The sequence below is a fragment of the Oncorhynchus keta genome, unplaced genomic scaffold (genome assembly GCF_023373465.1).
Source record: "Oncorhynchus keta strain PuntledgeMale-10-30-2019 unplaced genomic scaffold, Oket_V2 Un_scaffold_12605_pilon_pilon, whole genome shotgun sequence".
NCBI classification, from domain to species: domain Eukaryota; kingdom Metazoa; phylum Chordata; class Actinopteri; order Salmoniformes; family Salmonidae; genus Oncorhynchus; species Oncorhynchus keta.
In genome coordinates, this window is record NW_026290766.1 from 326,172 (window position 1) to 348,685 (window position 22,514).

General features: G+C 42.1%; 1 protein-coding gene across 3 annotated transcripts in view; it reads left to right on the forward strand.

The window, feature by feature from the left end:
- Window positions 1–190: 190 nt before the first annotated feature.
- The window catches only part of ghitm (growth hormone inducible transmembrane protein), a 46,464-nt gene continuing 24,140 nt past the window's right edge, over window positions 191–22,514 (forward strand). The window contains exons 1-7 of one of the 3 annotated variants that reach the window (XM_052513482.1): window positions 191–345; window positions 7,404–7,561; window positions 12,951–13,053; window positions 13,260–13,371; window positions 16,448–16,589; window positions 17,962–18,070; window positions 18,466–18,654. In XM_052513482.1, coding sequence (XP_052369442.1) covers window positions 7,427–7,561; window positions 12,951–13,053; window positions 13,260–13,371; window positions 16,448–16,589; window positions 17,962–18,070; window positions 18,466–18,654 — 790 coding nt within the window. In that variant the 5' untranslated portion in view covers window positions 191–345; window positions 7,404–7,426. The other 2 variants (XM_052513483.1, XM_052513484.1) reach the window with 2 other exon arrangements.

Here is a 22,514-nt window from a genome sequence, read left to right on the forward strand (position 1 = left end):
GTAAATGTGCAAAGGCCCGTTAAAAAATAAAAAAAGATTTCCAAAGAGTCATAAGCAAGTTGAAACTGACAGATATGCTATCCTAAAAAGTTGACTTGCAAAGGTTGCAGCACTTTTTGGTGGATGAAGATGTGCCGCCACCTGTTGGAATTCATTTTACACTTCTTTAGAATCTCTAGAAGAAGAAAAAATTGACCTAAGAACTACAAGTCACATAATTTCGATGAAATTCGTCCCTTGATTATGACGACATCTGTCAGAACGTTCAAGAAATTGCGTCATATTACGTCGGTGAAGTGCGCACTTATCTTAAGGAAGGTGAACAGAAATCTAGCTACACGCTTGGTATGTAATATATAGCGATTTGACTTGTCTTTTAAACATTGTAAGTAGGATTACTGTGTTTTATTGTTGACATGCTCTATCAATGTATATATTTGTTTTCTCGTTTCCTCCTTGAATGCGTTGCTAACTTGTCAACTCGATATGATTCACAACAGCGACTAGCTACTATAGCGAGCAACCTGCTAAGTTAAATGACTTACGCAATGGTTACAAAGCAAGGAACATTCTCTGCCAAATTAAATGTATATTTTTTGTGACTATGATAGATAGTTATGGTACTTTTGTGTTCATGATCCTCGTTATTTAATTGAACTTTTCCAAGCTTTGGGATTCTGTAGTTAGCTAATGTTAGCTAACATACTGTGTTATGAAAACCAGAATGATCAGCTTGTAAGCGAGCTATGTTTATCACTCCCCTTTGTATACTGAACAAAAATATAAAAGCAACAATTAAAAGATTTGACTGAGTTACAGTTCTTATAAGGAAATCAGTCAATTGAAATACATTCATTATGCCCTAATCTAACGAGTTCAAGTTTCTAGGCAGGGGCACAGCCATTGGTGGGCATACCAGGCCCAACCAATCAGAAGGAGTTTTTCCACAAAAAAGGGCATTATTACAGACAGAAATACTCCTCAGTTTCTTCAGCTGTTCGGGTGGCTGGTCTCAGATGATCATGCAGGTGAAGAAGCCGGCTGTGGAGGTCCTGGGCTGGTGTGGTTACATGTAGTCATTTTGAGGCCGGTTGGACTACTGCCAAATTCTGTAAAATGATTTTGGATGCGGCTTATGGTAGAGAAATGAACATTACATTCTCTGGCAACAGATCTTGTGGACATTCCTGCAGTCAGCATGCCAATTGCGCGCTCCCTCAACTTGAGACATCTGTGGCATTGTGTTGTGACAAAACTGCACATTTTATAGAGGCCTTTTGTCCCCAGCACAAGGTGCACCTGGGTAATGATCATGCTGTTTAATCAACTTCTTGATATGCCAAACAATGAAGAATTGCTTACTTACAGGGATGTAAACAAATTTGAGAGCCAAATTTGATAGAAGTAAGCATCTTGGGTTTCTGAAACATTTCAGCTCATGAAACATGGGAGCAACACTTTACATGTTGTTTATATTTGGTTCACTATAGAAAACGAGCTAGTTGCCTGACAATGACTGTGATAGCAAATATATATTTTTATAACTAACCCAAGATAGACCAGAACATGTCGTTTCCAATGGGAGCAAATGAATCATAGTTTTGGAAATGAACTGTATGGAGATAAAATATTTAATTGATGAGAAAATTCCGGCCACTGGGCATCCTCATCACCATATTTGGTAGTGAGTGGAAACGCCAACTGGATGCTTCATATTTATACATCCTTTAAAATATCTGGCTCATTGTTCTATCTGTGGTGATACCTCTGGTTCACAGTCTGAGATTATTGGCATATATTTGTCTGGAAAATGTATTCTCACAAGCTCTACTACAAACCAGAATGTTGAATACAATTCTATTTGAACTTACTTTACCAGTTGTCTGTTCAGTTTCTCCTTTTGCAGGTTGGGATGTGAGACAATATATCCACAGGAAGGTTTAATTACAGACTTTTCAGAGCGCTGGTATTGAGTTAATATTTCTATCACCTGAAACATGGGCAGAAACATGTATTCACATGGACGAACTCTGCAAGCAAAGACCTACAGTATAGAGACAGGCAGAGACTGCTTCTCCAATAGAAATCCCAGATCGTGGCGACGTTGATTAGCTCATACACAGAAACGTCATCGGCTCGCGCCAAACTGCAGATATGTAGGCCGTCAAATCAAAGGCACTCCTTCGATTTTAAAGTTGATTTAGAAGAAAATGAAAACGTGTCAGTTTGTCACGAGGTTGAAGTAATGACATGTTCAACTACTGAAGACATTGTGCCTTTTTAGATTGAGAAAGTCAACAACTAAGGAAGAATTGTTCACTTCTCTCGTTGACTTCTCAAACCCCAACCTGGTCTGCTTGGTCTGTTTCGCAAGTGTTCCCGGAAGTCTTTCAACGTTGCTACAAGTATCCATGCTTCTCCTGCCCCTATTTACAAGTATCCATGCTCCTCCTGCTCCTATTTACAAGTATCCATGCTCCTCCTGCTCCTATTTACAAGTATCCATGCTTCTCCTGCTCCTATTTACAAGTATCCATGCTTCTCCTTCCCCTATTTACAACATTTACATTTACATTTAAGTCATTTAGCAGACGCTCTTATCCAGAGCGACAAGTATCCATGCTTCTCCTGCCCCTATTTACAAGTATCCATGCTTCTCCTGCTCCTATTTACAAGTATCCATGCTTCTCCTGCCCCTATTTACAAGTATCCATGCTTCTCCTGCTCCTATTTACAAGTATCCATGCTTCTCCTGCTCCTATTTACAAGTATCCATGCTTCTCCTGCTCCTATTTACAAGTATCCATGCTTCTCCTGCTCCTATTTACAAGTATCCATGCTTCTCCTGCTCCTATTTACAAGTATCCATGCTTCTCCTGCTCCTATTTACAAGTATCCATGCTTCTCCTGCTCCTATTTACAAGTATCCATGCTTCTCCTGCTCCTATTTACAAGTATCCATGCTTCTCCTGCTCCTATTTACAAGTATCCATGCTTCTCCTGCTCCTATTTGCTTCTCCTGCTCCTATTTACAAGTATCCATGCTTCTCCTGCTCCTATTTACAAGTATCCGTGCTTCTCCTGCTCCTATTTACAAGTATCCTATTTACAAGTATCCATGCTTCTCCTGCTCCTATTTACAAGTATATCCAAGTATCCATGCTTCTCCTGCTCCTATTTACAAGTATCCATGCTTCTCCTGCTCCTATTTACAAGTATCCATGCTTCTCCTGCTCCTATTTACAAGTATCCATGCTTCTCCTGCTATTTACAAGTATCCATGCTTCTCCCCCTATTTACAAGTATCCATGCTTCTCCTGCTCCTATTTACAAGCTCCTATTTATCCATCCATGCTTCTCCTGCCCCTATTTACAAGTATCCATGCTTCTCCTGCCCCTATTTACAAGTATCATGCTTCTCCTGCCCCTATTTACAAGTATCCATGCTTCTCCTGCCCCTATTTACAAGTATCCATGCTTCTCCTGCCCCTATTTACAAGTATCCATGCTTCTCCTGCTCCTATTTTTCCATGCTATTTACAAGTATCCTGCCCCTATTTACAAGTATCCATGCTTCTCCTGCTCCCTATCCATGCTTCTCCTGCTCCTATTTACAAGTATCCATGCTCCTCCTGCTCCTCCATGCTTTCCTATTTACAAGTATCCATGCTCCTGCTCCTATTTACAAGTATCCATGCTTCTCCTGCTCCTATTTACAAGTATCCATGCTTCTCCTGCCCCTATTTACAAGTATCCTGCTTCTCCTGCTTCTCCTGCTCCTATTTACAAGTATCCATGCTTCTCCTGCTCCTATTTACTCCTGTATCCATTCTCCTGCTCCTATTTACAAGTATCCATGCTTCTCCTGCCCCTATTTACAAGTATCCATGCTTCTCCTGCTCCTATTTACAAGCATCCATGCTTCTCTGCCCCTATTTACAAGTATCCATGCTTCTCCTGCCCCTATTTACAAGTATCCAGTATCCATGCTTCTCCTGCCCCTATTTACAAGTATCCATATTTCTCCTGCCCCTATTTACAAGTATCCGTGCTCCTCCTGCCCCTATTTACAAGTATCCATGCTCCTCCTGCTCCTATTTACAAGTATCCATGCTCCTCCTGCTCCTATTTACAAGTATCCATGCTCCTCCTGCTCCTATTTACAAGTATCCATGCTCCTCCTGCTCCTATTTACAAGTATCCATGCTCCTCCTGCTCCTATTTACAAGTATCCATGCTCCTGCTCCTATTTACAAGTATCCATGCTTCTCCTGCCCCTATTTACAAGTATCCATGCTTCTCCTGCTCCTATTTACAAGTATCCATGCTTCTCCTGCCCCTATTTACAAGTATCCATGCTTCTCCTGCTCCTATTTACAAGTATCCATGCTTCTCCTGCTCCTATTTACAAGTATCCATGCTTCTCCTGCTCCTATTTACAAGTATCCATGCTCCTCCTGCTCCTATTTACAAGTATCCATGCTTCTCCTGCTCCTATTTACAAGTATCCATGCTTCTCCTGCTCCTATTTACAAGTATCCATGCTTCTCCTGCTCCTATTTACAAGTATCCATGCTTCTCCTGCTCCTATTTACAAGTATCCATGCTTCTCCTGCTCCTATTTACAAGTATCCATGCTTCTCCTGCTCCTATTTACAAGTATCCGTGCTTCTCCTGCTCCTATTTACAAGTATCCGTGCTTCTCCTGCTCCTATTTACAAGTATCCGTGCTTCTCCTGCTCCTATTTACAAGTATCCGTGCTTCTCCTGCTCCTATTTACAAGTATCCGTGCTTCTCCTGCTCCTATTTACAAGTATCCGTGCTTCTCCTGCCCCTATTTACAAGTATCCGTGCTTCTCCTGCTCCTATTTACAAGTATCCGTGCTTCTCCTGCTCCTATTTACAAGTATCCGTGCTTCTCCTGCTCCTATTTACAAGTATCCGTGCTTCTCCTGCCTGTATTTAAGTATCCCATGCTTCTCCTGCCTGTATTTAAGTTTCCGTGCTTCTCCTGCCTGTATTTAAGTTTCCGTGCTTCTCCTGCCTGTATTTAAGTTTGCCCGTGCTTCTCCTGCCTGTATTTAAGTTTCCGTGCTTCTCCTGCCTGTATTTAAGTTTCCCATGCTTCTCCTGCCTGTATTTAAGTATCCATGCTTCTCCTGCCTGTATTTAAGTATCCCATGCTTCTCCTGTCTGTATTTAAGTATCCCATGCTTCTCCTGTCTGTATTTAAGTATCCCATGCTTCTCCTGTCTGTATTTAATGTATCCCCATGCTTCTCCTGCCTGTATTTAAGTATCCGTGCTTCTCCTGCCTGTATTTAAGTATCCGTGCTTCTCCTGCCTGTATTTAAGTATCCCATGCTTCTCCTGCCTGTATTTAAGTATCCCATGCTTCTCCTGCCTGTATTTAAGTATCCCATGCTTCTCCTGTCTGTATTTAAGTATCCCATGCTTCTCCTGTCTGTATTTAAGTATCCCATGCTTCTCCTGTCTGTATTTAAGTATCCCATGCTTCTCCTGTCTGTATTTAAGTATCCCATGCTTCTCCTGCCTCCTGCTTCTCCTGCCTGTATTTAAGTATCCCATGCTTCTCCTGCCTGTATTTAAGTATCCATGCTTCTCCTGCCTGTATTTAAGTATCCCATGCTTCTCCTGTCTGTATTTAAGTATCCCATGCTTCTCCTGTCTGTATTTAAGTATCCCATGCTTCTCCTGCCTGTATTTAAGTTTCCGTGCTTCTCCTGCCTGTATTTAAGTTTCCGTGCTTCTCCTGCCTGTATTTAAGTTTCCCATGCTTCTCCTGCCTGTATTTAAGTATCCCATGCTTCTCCTGTCTGTATTTAAGTATCCCATGCTTCTCCTGTCTGTATTTAAGTATCCCATGCTTCTCCTGTCTGTATTTAAGTATCCCATGCTTCTCCTGTCTGTATTTAAGTATCCCATGCTTCTCCTGTCTGTATTTAAGTATCCCATGCTTCTCCTGTCTGTATTTAAGTATCCCATGCTTCTCCTGCCTGTATTTAAGTATACATGTTTCTCTTGCCTGTATTTAAGTATCCCATGCTTCTCCTGTCTGTATTTAAGTATCCCATGCTTCTCCTGTCTGTATTTAAGTATCCCATGCTTCTCCTGTCTGTATTTAAGTATCCCATGCTTCTCCTGTCTGTATTTAAGTATCCCATGCTTCTCCTGTCTGTATTTAAGTATCCCATGTTTCTCTTGCCTGTATTTAAGTATCCCATGCTTCTCCTGTCTGTATTTAAGTATCCCATGTTTCTCTTGCCTGTATTTAAGTATCCCATGTTTCTCTTGCCTGTATTTAAGTATCCCATGTTTCTCTTGCCTGTATTTAAGTATCCCATGTTTCTCTTGCCTGTATTTAAGTATCCCATGCTTCTCTTGCCTGTATTTAAGTATCCCATGCTTCTCCTGTCTGTATTTAAGTATCCCTGCTTCTCCTGCCTGTATTTAAGTTTCCGTGCTTCTCCTGCCTGTATTTAAGTTTCCGTGCTTCTCCTGCCTGTATTTAAGTTTCCGTGCTTCTCCTGCCTGTATTTAAGTATCCCATGCTTCTCCTGCCTGTATTTTATCCCATGCTTCTCCTGCCTGTATTTAAGTATCCCATGCTTCTCCTGCCTGTATTTAAGTATCCCATGCTTCTCCTGCCTGTATTTAAGTATCCCATGCTTCTCCTGCCTGTATTTAAGTATCCCATGCTTCTCCTGCCTGTATTTAAGTATCCCATGCTTCTCCTGCCTGTATTTAAGTATCCCATGCTTCTCCTGCCTGTATTTAAGTATCCCATGCTTCTCCTGCCTGTATTTAAGTATCCCATGCTTCTCCTGCCTGTATTTAAGTATCCCATGCTTCTCCTGTCTGTATTTTCATCTTGCACTCATGCTTCAGGTGATAGAAATGTTAACTCACTACCAGCGCTTTGAAAAGTTGACTTTAATTATACTTTCCTGTAGAGATTATGTATCACATTCCTAAAAATGAAAGTAAGTTAATATATTTTATCTATTTGACAATCTGGCTTGCTGAGGTCATGAAGAAACTTTCCTGATCCAAACGCTCATTAATGCCCGACATAGAAATCAATGCAATTCAACATTTGGTTTTCAGGCTCGTGTGCTAAAGTTAGCTTTAGCCACACGGTTGTATTTACATAGACAAGTGTTGCTCCCTATTGGGTGGCACAAAAATAGTCAGTGGGAAGCCAGAATCTTAAATACAATTCAATCAACTTACTGTGCCGATGGGCAGGACAGTTGGTCATTATGACGGGGAATTTGAGACAAAATATCTAAAGGAACGTTTGAAAACGTGTATCTGTTGTAGACCCATTTCCTCTCTGCTTACCTCATGCTTCAGTTGATAGAAATCGGGCCTGTTTTCAGAGCTGTAATTCCAGAGCTTCATCATGACCATGTTGGTGAGGCTAGCATGCCTGCGCAGTCTCCCTGTGTCCGGGCTGCGTCCTGTGTTGACCCAGGGCTCTCCAGCCCTGAGGAGCTCCACCCTGAAGAGCTGCCCGCCCCTCCTCAAGGTCCACCAGGTAACACATCAGGGCTTTTGACATTGTTGGACTGTTCCAACACTCACATTTTTACTAAAATAAAGTAAGACATTTATAGAACACAATGCTTGCACTGCCAACAGTTTTAAAAAATGCCTTTAATGATCATAACCAGTACAGATAACATCCTAATTGTTAAATTGCCTCATACTTAAACAATGAAAGACAAGTACCTTTTTGTTTAATTTATTGAAACCGTAATATCAACTGGTTGACATTCAGGTGCATCAAAGCTGGGACCGAGAGACTGAAAAACAGCTTCTATCTCAAGGCCATCAGACTGTTAAACAGCCACCACTAACATTGAGTGGCTGCTGCCAACACACTGACTCAACTCCAGCCACTTTAATAATGGGAATTGATGTAAAATATATCACTAGTCACTTTTAACAATGCTACTTAATATAATGTTTACATACCCTACATTATTCATCTCATATGTATATATATATACTGTACTCGATCATCTACTGCATCTTTATGTAATACATGTATCACTAGCCACTTTAAACTATGCCACTTTGTTTACATACCCTACATTACTCATCTCATATGTATATACTGTACTCGATACCATCTACTGCATCTTGCCTATGCCGTTCTGTACCATCACTCATTCATATCTTTATGTACATATTCTTTATCCCTTTACACTTGTGTGTACAAGGTAGTAGTTTTGGAATTGTTAGGTTAGATTACTCGTTGGTTATAACTGCATTGTCAGAACTAGAAACACAAGCATTTCGCTACACTCGCATTAACATCTGCTAACCATGTGTATGTGACAAATACATTTGATTAAATTGTATCGTGGAACACCATATTCAATAAGGCAGTGATGTCATAAGTGGCGCTTGCTTGTAGAAGCCTATGCAATGGAATAGCCTTGTTTTGTTAATTTAGCAGACAATATGCTCTTATTTCCCGAGGCCTTATCAGTCAAGACACCTATTTTATTGTAAAAAAAAACATTGTAATATTACAGAATAAAATAGAAGAGAATTTGAAACGCGGCTCAATTTGGTAAGTAGATAAAAAAAATCAGGGTTACAAAACACAATTTATTATTTTCGATATACAGCTGTTCAATGTAGTTTATTCCGCCTGCCCTTTGGAATTTTCTAAGTGGATTAGCAATTCCACATTGAGCGCTGCATGGGGATGAATTACGGCTACGACATCTGTTTGGAGAGTAGGCCCAGGCTTAATGATTCTGATTTAAAATACGCTTTTTATGAATGTAATGTTTTAGCATATTTTCAGTGTGAAACCTGTCTATGTTTACCACTGGCCTAGGCTATAAACCTGCTAATCAATCCTGTTAATCCTGTTACCTGCACTGTGGGATTTTGTTCCAACTAGGCACCACACCTTTTTATTGATTTTGTTTAAGCTTTATTTAACTAGAAAGTCGGTTAAGAACAAATTCTTATTTACAATGACGGCCAAACCCGGACAACGCTGGGCCGATTGTGTGCCGCCCTATTGGACTCCCAATCAGTTGTTCAGTTCAGTTATTCCCTAAATGAAATACACAAGGTCTTCCAGGTCAGTTAAATCCAAAACGTAAAGCCAAAGAGGGACTAGCAGTTCACAAAGTAGGGTCATCACTAGTTACCACAGCCACAAAGTCATAAACCCTGCCTATTTCTACAATTTGGTCTGATTAAAATCAGATTTTAAACCTAACCATAGACCATAACCGCACTGCTAACCCTAACCTAAAGAAGACCAAAAGCACTTTTTTCCCCCCATGATTTTTTACTCTATAGCCAATTTTTACTTTGTGGCTGTGGTAACTAGTGACAACCACAAAGTAGCCTAAGAGGAAAATAGACTGGACGCAGTTATTACCAACCTGCAGGTTGTTGTTGGAACACATATTCCCCAACTTTATTCAACAAGTCCAGTTTGAGTTTGTGATAATGATGTTGGCATTTACAGAAACCCAGCCTAAAACCCCAAACAGCAAGTAATGCAGATGCAGAATCAGTTAGACTCGTTTTTATAGGCGTTTATTTCTGTAGGTCTAACGGGAGCTTGTGTTTACAGGGAGTGGTTGGAAACACAGTTGAGTGAGACACCGAGGGGAAAGGGAGTTTAGGGAGAAGAACTGTGGGATGCTTGGCTTGGTTTTCTTCTGTTTTGTCCTTACCAGTAATACAGATAGACATAAAATAGAGAAATAAGTCATAAGATAACAAAGTTAATAATCAACACTAGATTAATTAATTACACTACATGAAGACACACGGTTGGAATTGATTGAGCCATACAGAACAACTCTTGTCTGTATGTAGTTGCTATATATCTGTTGAGTTTTCTCTGAGAGGGGGAGATGAAGAGAGACCAGTCTCTCTGTAGCTGGTGGCTCCCTGCCCTGGTTTGTTATGCTGCTGATTTACTCCTTGGTTACCGACTTCTCCAAGTCCAAATGTTTTGGCCCCAAAGCGTGAAGGTTTCTATAGCTACTTCACATACATTCCCATGCAGTCACATTGCTGGCACAGGCTCAATGAGAGCTTGAATCTCTCCTAAGACTGCAAATATTTGCATATGTAAGTCCCCTAAGGCGGCAAATATTTGGATATGTGTAGCTTGTTTTGCAGGTGTGTGTGTTTAAAAAAAAATATATATATATTTTTTTCTCTGGTATTGTCCCTGTCACGTGTTGGCACCCTCCAATGCCCCCTTCTTTGTCTCAGGGTCTTTAGCATGTCATGTTTCAGCTGACATGTCTCAGGGTCTTTAGCATGTCATGTTTTCAGCTGGCATGTCTCAGGATCTTTAGCATGTCATGTTTCAGCTGACATGTCTCAGGGTCTTTAGCATGTCATGTTTCAGCTGACATGTCTCAGGGTCTTTAGCATGTCATGTTTCAGCTGACATGTCTCAGGGTCTTTAGCATGTCATGTTTTCAGCTGGCATGTCTCAGGATCTTTAGCATGTCATGTTTCAGCTGACATGTCTCAGGGTCTTTAGCATGTCATGTTTCAGCTGACATGTCTCAGGGTCTTTAGCATGTCATGTTTCAGCTGACATGTCTCAGGGTCTTTAGCATGTCATGTTTCAGCTGACATGTCTCAGGGTCTTTAGCATGTCATGTTTCAGCTGACATGTCTCAGGGTCTTTAGCATGCCATGTTTCAGCTGGCATGTCTCAGGATCTTTAGCATGTCATGTCTCAGGATCTTTTCAGGTCAATGCAGGTAGTCCTGGTAGCTATTGGTTAATTATTTACCAGTCTTATGGCTTGGGAGTATAAACTGTTTAGGATCCTATTGGTTACAGACTTCGTACGCTGGTACCGCTTGCTGTGTGGTAGCAGAGAGAACAGTATGACTTGGGTGGCTGGAGTCTTTGACAATTTTTAGGTCCTTCCTCTGGCACCGCCTGGTATAGAGGTCCTGGATGGTGTGGATCTCGACCCCAGTGATGTACTGGGCTGTACAAACTTCCCTCTGTAGAACTTTGTGGTTGGATGCCAAGCAGTTGCCATACCAAGCGGAGATGCAGCCAGTCAATATGCTCTCAATGGTGCAGCTGTAGAACTTCTTGAGAATCTGAGGGCCCCATGCCAAGTATTCTCAGCTCCCCCTCGGGAGGCTGAACAAACTTAATGATGGTGTTGGAGCTATGCGTAGCCACGCAGTCGTGGGTGAACAGGGAGTACAGGAGGCGGACTTAGCACGCGGCCCTGAGGAGCCCCCATCTTGAGTATCAGTTTGGGGGATGTGTTGTTGCCTACCCTCTCCACCTGGGGGCGGCCCGTTAGGAAGTCCAGGACCCAGTTTCAGAGGGAGGTGGTCAGTCCCAGGCTCCTTAGTTTAGTGATGAGCATGGCGGGTACTATGGTGTTGAAAGCTTGGCTATAGTCAATGAACAGTATTCTCACATAGTCCAGGTGGAAGAGGCCAGTATGAAGTGCAATAGAGATTGTGTCAGCTGTGGTTTTGTTGGAGTGGTATGCAAATTGAAGTGGGTCCAGGGTGTCTGGAATAATGGTGTTGATGTGAACCATGACCGACCTTTCAAAGTATTTCATGGCTACAGGATGATAATCATTTAGACAGGTTACCTTGGCGTTCTTGGGCACAGGGACTTTGGTGGTCTGCTTGAAACATGTTGGTATTGCAGACTGGGTCAGGGAGAGGTTGAAAATGTCAGTGAAGACACTTGCCAGCTGGTCAGCGCTAGCTCTGAGTACGAGCCCTGGTAATCTGAATGTTAACCTGTTTAACCTCTTAGTGATAAGTGAGACGTCTGCGTCCCAACTAGCCAACAGGAAATGGAAATGCGCAACGCCAAATGCTAATAGCACTCGCTAAAACTCAAACTTTCATTAAAACACACATGCAAGGTACTGAATTTAAGCTACACTCGTTGTGAATCTAGCCAACAAGTCAGATTTTTAAAATGCTTTTCGGCGAAAGCAAGAGAAGCTATTATCTGATAGCATGCAACACCCCGAAATACCTGAAGGGGACGTAAACAAAATAATTAGCATAGCCGGCGCTACACAAAACGCAGAAATAAAATATAAAACATTCATTACCTTTGACGAGCTTCTTTGTTGGCACTCCTATATGTCCCATAAACATCACTATTGGGTCTTTTTCTCCGATTAAATCGGTCCATATATACCCAAAATGTCCGTTTATGAAGACTGTGTGATCCAGGAAAAAACACTGTTTCAAAACGCAACGTCATTTTTTAAAATTAAAAAAGTTGCCTATGAACTTTGACAAAACACTTCAAACTACTTTTGTAATCCAACTTTAGGTATTAGTAAACGTTAATAATCTATCAAATTGATCACGGGGCGATGTGTATTCAATAGCTCCACGTCTACAAATGATGGTCGAAAATCTCTCTTCCAAAACATCATGTCGTGTACCGGATGACATGGGGTGTCTCTTCTTCATTTGACCAAGGAACAACCTCAAGGCAATTGCCAAGACTGGCGACATCGTGTGGAAGCTGTAGGACTTGTATAAACTGGGAGCTATCTATTTTGCCTTGCCATAGACAATACAGGCAACTGGCGCATTGATATATATATATTTTTTTGGTGATCAGTTTTCCTTGGGTTTTTTCACGAAACACACGTTCTGTTATAGTCACAGCTGTGATTTAACCAGTTTAACCAGTTTTAAACTGACACATATTTTTATGGCGATTTAAAAAATATATATAAATAATTTAAATGTAAAATTTATCATTTCTAAGATATCCGTGGGGCTCGTGACTCGTTTTTCTCTGAAAGACCCGACCCGTGGACAAATTATATGTCTTCAATTGTAGGTCAACATGCCGTAATAATAACTGATTCTGTGTAATACTAACCTTTTACTTTCCTCTTTCATCAGGGCTATTCCACCAAATCCAGATTTGGTTTCCGCCGTGGGAAAACGGCCAAGGACCAGCTCCAACAGGCAGCTTTCCAACCAGCAACTGATACTGCCATCAGAAGTGAATATATTGACTTACTAAACCATTTTTAAAAATGTCACCTCGCAACACAAACGTCTGCTTGCTAGGGGGGGGGGGCAGGATGGACCTGTCATGTAAACACAGGCCCGTCTCACACCCCTCACAGTTACATCATGAAGTCAGTGCCTTGTGCCGGTCAGCAGCAGGTTTTAACTGGTGTAAATGTGCTCTGTATTCCCTTGCAGTGGATAACATGGGCAGGATGTTCCTGGCTGGAGGGGCTGCTGTAGGCCTGGGAGCTCTGTGCTACTACGGACTAGGAATGTCCAATGAGATCGGAGCCATCGAGAGGGCAGTGTGAGTGCTAATGCTTCCATTGGTAGTGTGTGTTGTACTGGTGTTGTCCCATGGTAGTGTGTGTTGTACTGGTGTTGTCCCATGGTAGTGTGTGTTGTACTGGTGTTGTCCCATGGTAGTGTGTGTTGTACTGGTGTTGTCCCATGGTAGTGTGTTGTTGTACTGGTCTTGTCCCATGAAGGTACAGTGGTTTAACAATTCAACCGGTATCAAGTGCTTGTGTCATTGTTATTACTGCAGCTATTTCTGTGTAGTTCCATAGGTTTCACCACAACTCAAAGGAAAGTGTTACTTTACCTGTGTCCCAAATGGCACCCTATTCCCTACAGAGTGCACTCGGAGCCCTAATGATTCCTGGTTGAGTATAGTGCCCTATGTTGGGAACAGGGTGCCTATTGTGCAGGTATATCAACTCGAGGTCGACCAATTCTGATTTTTCAACACTGATACCGATCATTGGAGGACCAAAAAAATCCGATACCGATTAATCGGCAGATTTAAAATATATATATATATTTATAATGACAAATACAACAATACTGAATGAACAATGAACACTTATTTTAACTTAATATAATACATCAATAAAATCTATTTAGTTTCAAATAAATAATGAAACATGTTCAATTTGGTTTAAATAATGTAAAACAAAGTGTTGGAGAAGAAAGTAAAAGTGCAATATGTGCCATGTAAAAAAGCTAACGTTTAAGTTCCCTGCTCAGAACATGAGAACATATGAAAGCTGGTGGTTCCTTTTAACATGAGTCTTCAATATTCCCAGGTAAGAAGTTTTAGGTTGTAGTTATTATAGGACTATTTCTCTCTCTACCATTTGTATTTCATTAACCTTTGACTATTGGGTGTTCTAATAGGTACTTTAGTATTGCTTTAGTATTACTTTAGTATTGCCAGCCTAATCTCGGGAGCTGCTGGGAAATGCACGAAAGTGCTGTTTGAATGAATGCTTACGAGCCTGCTGCTGCCTACCACCGCTCAGTCAGACTGCTCTATCAAATCATAGACTTAATTATAATATAATAACACCCAGAAATACGAGCCTTAGGTCATTAATATGGTGAAATCCGGAAACTATAATTTCGAAAACACAATGTTTATTCTTTCAGTGAAATACGGAAACGTTACATATTTAATCTAACAGGTGGCATCCATAAGTGTAAATATTGCTGTTAGATTGCACAACCTTCAATGCTGTCATAATGACGTAAAATTCTGGCAAATTAGTTCAAAACGAGGCAGCGGCCCAAACTGCAGCATATACCCTGACTCTGCGTGCAATGAACGCAAGAGAAGTGACACAATTTCCCTAGTTTATTATTGCCTGCTAACCTGAATTTCTTTTTAACTAAATATGCAGGTTTAATAAAATATATTTCTGTGCATTGACTTTATACTTAGGTACGATTGTGCTTTGTCACAATGCGCTTTTGTTAAATAATTCCCCCTTTGGCGAAGTTTGCTGTCTTTGTTAGGAAGAAATAGTCTTCGCACAGTTCGCAACGAGCCAGGCGGCCCAAACTGCTGCATATACCCTGATTCATGTTAGCAGGCAATATTAACTACATATGCAGGTTTAAAAATATATACTTGTGTATTGATTTTTAAGAAAGGCATTGATGTTTATGGATAGGTACACACTGGTGCAACGACAGTGCTTTTTTCGCGAATGCGCTTGTTAACCTGTCTGGTACCCTGCTGTACCAGACGGGTCATCAGAACTCACAGGACTTCATGTTCATGTGTGTTTTTTTTCGATAAAGTTAATCTTTATGTCCAAAAACCTCAGTTGAAATTGGCGCGTTTTTTGTACAGTTGTAAAGTTTTGTACACTGTCTCAAACAAACATCCGGTGAAAATGCAGAGAGCCACGTCAAATTACAGAAATACTCATCATAAACATTGATGAAAGATACAAGTGTTAAACATACGAATACAGATAAACATCTCCTTAAGGCTACCTCTGTGTCAGATTTCAAAAAAGCTTTACGGCGAAAGCACACAACGCGATTTATGTTAGGACAATAAATGTTCAATAATGTCCATCTTTATGTCCAAAAACCTCAGTTTTGTAGGTGCGTTTAGTTCAGTAATCCAAAGGCACATTGCGCGCTCTCAACATCGAGACAAAGTTTTTAAAAAATACAATAAAACTTAGTAGAAACATGTCAAACGATGTTTAAAATCAATCCTCAGGTTGTTTTTGTCATAAATAATCAGTAATATTTCAACAGGACAAAAGCTTCGTCAATAGAAAAGGAGAAACAAGAAAGGCGCGCTCCCGATCACACGCTTGGCTCATGTCTGTAAATGTCCACTGTCCACTCATTGAAAGTGCTGTATCTCCCTCATTTTTCAGAGTAAAATCCTGAAACAATGCCTAAAGACTGGCCACATGTAGAAGAAGCCATAGAGATCGTGAACTGGGTCCTAAGTCTTTGTATGGTGGATAGGCTTTCAATGGAAAAACAGATTTTGAAAATAATAGAACTTCCTTAGTTTTTCACCTGCCATATCAGTTCTGTTACAGACATTATTTTAACAGTTTTGGAAACATTAGTGTTTTCTATATCCTAGCTTCTGGGCCTGAGTAGCAGGCAGTTTAATTTGGGCACGCTTTTCATCCAAAATTCCGAATGCTGCCCCCTACCCTAGTGAAGTTAAATCACCCGTTTGGCGAAGGAGGCTATGATTCAATGATAAATTAACAGGCACCGCATTGATTATATGCAACGCAGGACAAGCTAGATCAACTAGTAATGTAGTTAACTAGTGATTATGTTAAGATTGATTGTTTTTTATAAGATACGTTTAATGCTAACTAGCACCTTACCGTGGCTCCTTGTTGCACTCACATAACAGGTAGTCAGCCTGCCACGCAGTCTCCTCGTGGAGTGCAATGTAATCGGCCATGATCGGTGTCCAAAAATGCAGATTACCGATTGTTCTGAAAACTAGAAATCAGCCCTAATGAATCGTCCATTCGGGTGAATCGGTCGACCTCTGATATCAACGTGCTGTCCTCTGTAAATGTTTATTTCCCCTGTGTCTCCTGCCCCAGGATCTGGCCCCAGTACGTGAAGGACAGGATCCACTCGACCTACATGTACTTTGCAGGCAGTGTGGGGATGACAGCTCTGTCGGCTGTAGCCGTCAGCAGGACCCCAGCCCTCATGGGTGTCATGATGAGAGGATCCTGGCTGGTAATTCACATTTTTATTATTTCACCTGGATTTAACCAGTCAAGACAGATTGTTTTTAAAAGGTAGATTCAGCTAAATGACGTTGTCATGAGCAGCACCACAGATATTGAGATAAGCGAGATGCAAGATCTGCCATTTGCATAGATTTAGCTTTACGCTGTTACAGCAGGGTAGCCAAGGGACCAGAACAGCAGGGTAGCCAAGGGACCAGAACAGCAGGGTAGCCAAGGGACCAGAACAGCAGGGTAGCCAAGGGACCAGAACAGCAGGGTAGCCAAGGGACCAGAACAGCAGGGTAGCCAAGGGACCAGAACAGCAGGGTAGCCAAGGGACCAGAACAGCAGGGTAGCCAAGGGACCAGAACAGCAGGGTAGCCAAGGGACCAGAACAGCAGGGTAGCCAAGGGACCAGAACAGCAGGGTAGCCAAGGGACCAGAACAGCAGGGTAGCCAAGGGACCAGAACAGCAGGGTAGCCAAGGGACCAGAACAGCAGGGTAGCCAAGGGACCAGAACAGCAGGGTAGCCAAGGGACCAGAACAGCAGGGTAGACCAGAACAGCAGGGACCAGGGACCAGAACAGCAGGGTAGGGACCAGAACAGCAGGGACCAGGGACCAGAACAGCAGGGTAGCCAAGGGACCAGAACAGCAGGGTAGCCAAGGGACCAAAACAGCAGGGTAGTTACAGCAGGGTAGCCAGGGACCAAAACAGCAGGATAGCTGTTACAGCAGGGTAGCCAGGAGACCAGAACAGCAGGGTAGCCAAGGGACCAGAACAGCAGGGTAGCCAAGGGACCAGAACAGCAGGGTAGCCAAGGGACCAGAACAGCAGGGTAGCCAAGGGACCAGAACAGCAGGGTAGCCAAGGGACCAGAACAGCAGGGTAGCCAAGGGACCAGAACAGCAGGGTAGCCAAGGGACCAGAACAGCAGGGTAGCCAAGGGACCAGAACAGCAGGGTAGCCAAGGGACCAGAACAGCAGGGTAGCCAAGGGACCAGAACAGCAGGGTAGCTAAGGGACCAAAACAGCAGGGTAGCTGTTACAGCAGGGTAGCCAAGGGACCAAAACAGCAGGATAGCTGTTACAGCAGGGTAGCCAGGAGACCAAAACAGCAGGATAGCCAGGAGACCCAAATCAGCAGGGTAGCCAAGAGACCAAAACAGCAGGGTAGCCGGGAGACCTAAAACAGCAGGGTAGCCAGGAGACCCAAAACAGCAGGGTAGCCAAGAGACCAAAACAGCAGGGTAGCCAAGGAACCAAAACTGGTGCTGATTTTCAAACCATTGTGTATGATTTCGAGACACTTTTCAATAGCCACTGTGGGTATTTTTTTTGTTCAAATAATACAGACATTTGTCATTTTTTTCACCAGGCTATTGGAGCTACCTTTGCAGCCATGATTGGAGCAGGCATGCTGGTCAGATCTATCTCTTATGACCAGAGCCCAGGACCCAAACATCTAGCCTGGATGCTACATGCAGGTGTTGGACTGCTTCACCTTCTCACTTTACCAAGCATTTGTCAATTGAAACGTCCCACTTGCTTGTTTTCGCCACTAGAGGGCAGTACTATAAAGGTTCAGAATACCCTCACTATGCAGCAGCAGTCGACTTGAATGGAACAGGGTTTTCTCGTACTTACTGACACCGGTTCTGTGCCTGTGAGAATATTCTGAGAAGACTGTTAAATACCAGATCTGTTTTCTTTAAGTAGAACATCTTGTTATATATATATAAAACCTCTTTATTTGGACCTCAGATGATAAATAGCTGTGTAGCTAAAATCTGGTGCTTTTTCATGTTTGATGTACGTACATGGTCCCTTTAAAAAAACACACCTAATAAATAAATCCATCCATTTGTCCCTGTGTTTCCAGGTGTGATGGGAGCGGTCATAGCCCCCATGACTCTGCTAGGTGGGCCCCTGATGATGAGGGCAGCCTGGTACACAGCGGGCATAGTGGGGGGTCTGTCCACAGTGGCCATGTGTGCCCCCAGTGAGAAGTTCCTCAACATGGGAGGACCCCTGGCGGTGGGCTTCGGAGTCGTCTTCGCCTCCTCCATCGGTTAGTATCTTTAGATCAATAACCCTGGCTGTGTGGTCTTCGGGTATCTTTAGTCAATAACCCTCTGTGGGTTTCCTCCATCGGTTAGTATCTTTAGATCAATAACCCTGGCTTCAGTGGTTATCTATCAGTGGTCTTAGTATCTTTAGATCAATAACCCTGGCTGTGGGTTTCAGTGGTCTCTATTGGTTGGTATCTTTAGATCAATAACCCTGGCTGTGGGTTTCAGTGGTCTTCGCCTCCTCTATCGGTTAGTATCTTTAGATCAATAACCCTGGCTGTGGGTTTCAGTGGTCTCTATCGGTTAGTATCTTTAGATCAATAACCCTGGCTGTGGGTTTCAGTGGTCTCTATCGGTTAGTATCTTTAGATCAATAACCCTGGCTGTGGGTTTCAGTGGTCTCTATCGGTTAGTATCTTTAGCCTGGCTGTGGGTTTCTCCATCGGTTAGTATCTTTAGATCAATAACCCCTGGCTGGTGGGTTTCAGTGGTCTCTATCGGTTAGTATCTTTAGATCAATAACCCTGGCTGTGGTTTCAGTGGTCTCTTCAGTATCTTTAGATCAATAACCCTGGCTGTGGGTTTCAGTGGTCTCCTCCACCCTGGCTGTGGGTTCAGTGGTCTCTATCGGTTAGTATCTTTAGATCAATAACAGTGGTCTCTATCGGTTAGTATCTTTAGATCAATAACCCTGGCTGTGGGTTCAGTGGTCTCAGTGGTCTCTGGTTTCAGTGGTCTCTATCGGTTAGTATCTTTAGATCAATAACCCTGGCTGTGGGTGGTTCAGTATCTTTAGATCAATAACCCTGGCTGTGGGTTTCTGGTCTCTATCGGTTAGTATCTTTAGATCAATAACCCTGGCTGTGGGTTTCAGTGGTCTCTATCGGTTAGTATCTTTAGATCAATAACCCTGGCTGTGGGTTTCAGTGGTCTCTATCGGTTAGTATCTTTAGATCAATAACCCTGGCTGTGGGTTTCAGTGGTCTCTATCGGTTAGTATCTTTAGATCAATAACCCTGGCTGTGGGTTCAGTGGTCTCTATCGGTTAGTATCTTTAGATCAATAACCCTGGCTGTGGGTTTCAGTGGTCTCTATCGGTTAGTATCTTTAGATCAATAACCCTGGCTGTGGGTTTCAGTGGTCTCTATCGGTTAGTATCTTTAGATCAATAACCCTGGCTGTGGGTTTCAGTGGTCTCTATCGGTTAGTATCTTTAGATCAATAACCCTGGCTGTGGGTTCAGTGGTCTCTATCGGTTAGTATCTTTAGATCAATAACCCTGGCTGTGGGTTTCAGTGGTCTCTATCGGTTAGTATCTTTAGATCAATAACCCTGGCTGTGGGTTTCATCGGTTAGTATCTTTAGATCAATAACCCTGGCTGTGGGTTCAGTGGTCTCTATCGGTTAGTATCTTTAGATCAATAACCCTGGCTGTGGGTTTCAGTGGTCTCTATCGGTTAGTATCTTTAGATCAATAACCCTGGCATGGTTTCAGTGGTCTCTATCGGTTAGTATCTTTAGATCAATAACCCTGGCTGTGGGTTTCAGTGGTCTCTATCGGTTAGTATCTTTAGATCAATAACATGGTAGACAGACAACAACATGGTAGACGGACATCAATGAACAACAACATGGTAGACAGACATCAATGAACAACAACATGTAGACAGACATCAACATGGTAGACAGACATCAACATGGTAGACAGACATCAACATGGTAGACAGACATCAACATGGTAGACAGACAACAACATGGTAGACAGACATCAATGAACAACAACATGGTAGACGGACAACAACATGGTAGACAGACAACAACATGGTAGACAGACATCAATGAACAACAACATGGTAGACAGACAACAACATGGTAGACAGACATCAACATGGTAGACAGACATCAATGAACAACAACATGGTAGACAGACATCAACATGGTAGACAGACAACAACATGGTAGACAGACATCAACATGGTAGACAGACATCAATGAACAACAACATGGTAGACAGACATCAACATGGTAGACAGACATCAATGAACAACAACATGGTAGACAGACATCAATGAACAACAACATGGTAGACAGACATCAACATGGTAGACAGACATCAACATGGTAGACAGACAACAACATGGTAGACAGACAACAACATGGTAGACAGACAACAACATGGTAGACAGACATCAATGAACAACAACATGGTAGACAGACATCAACATGGTAGACAGACATCAATGAACAACAACATGGTAGACAGACATCAATGAACAACAACATGGTAGACAGACATCAATGAACAACAACATGGTAGACAGACATCAATGAACAACAACATGGTAGACAGACAACAACATGGTAGACAGACATCAATGAACAACAACATGGTAGACAGACATCAATGAACAACATGGTAGACAGACATCAACATGGTAGACAGACATCAATGAACAACAACATGGTAGACAGACATCAACATGGTAGACAGACATCAACATGGTAGACAGACATCAATGAACAACATGGTAGACAGACATCAACATGGTAGACAGACATCAATGAACAACAACATGGTAGACAGACATCAACATGGTAGACAGACAACAACATGGTAGACAGACATCAATGAACAACAACATGGTAGACAGACATCAATGAACAACAACATGGTAGACAGACATCAATGAACAACAACATGGTAGACAGACATCAATGAACAACAACATGGTAGACAGACATCAATGAACAACAACATGGTAGACAGACATCAATGAACAACAACATGGTAGACAGACATCAATGAACAACAACATGGTAGACAGACAACAACATGGTAGACAGACAACAACATGGTAGACTGACATCAACATGGTAGACAGAAACAACATGGTAGACAGACAACAACATGGTAGACAGACATCAATGAACAACAACATGGTAGACAGACATCAACATGGTAGACAGACATCAATGAACAACAACATGGTAGACAGACATCAATGAACAACAACATGGTAGACAGACATCAATGAACAACATGGTAGACAGACATCAATGAACAACAACATGGTAGACAGACATCAATGAACATGGTAGACAGACATCAATGAACAACAACATGGTAGACAGACATCAATGAACAACAACATGGTAGACAGACATCAACATGGTAGACAGACACAATGAACAACAACATGGTAGACAGACACAACAACATGGTAGACAGACATCAATGAACAACAACATGGTAGACAGACACATCAACATGGTAGACAGACATCAACATGGTGAACAACAACATGGTAGACAGACATCAACAACATGGTAGACAGACACATCAACATGGTAGACAGACATCAACATGGTAGAGACAACAACATGGTAGACAACAACAACATGGTAGACAGACATCAATGAACAACAACATGGTAGACAGACAACAACATGGTAGACGGACATCAATGAACAACAACATGGTAGACAGACAACAACATGGTAGACATCAATGAACAACAACATGGTAGACAGACATCAATGGACAACAACATGGTAGACAGACATCAATGAACAACAACATGGTAGACAGACATCAATGAACAACAACATGGTAGATGGACATCAATGAACAACAACATGGTAGACAGACATCAATGAACAACAACATGGTAGACAGACATCAATGAACAACAACATGGTAGACAGACATCAATGAACAACAACATGGTAGACAGACATCAATGAACAACAACATGGTAGACAGACAACAACATGGTAGACAGACATCAATGAACAACAACATGGTAGACAGACATCAATGAACAACAACATGGTAGACAGACATCAATGAACAACAACA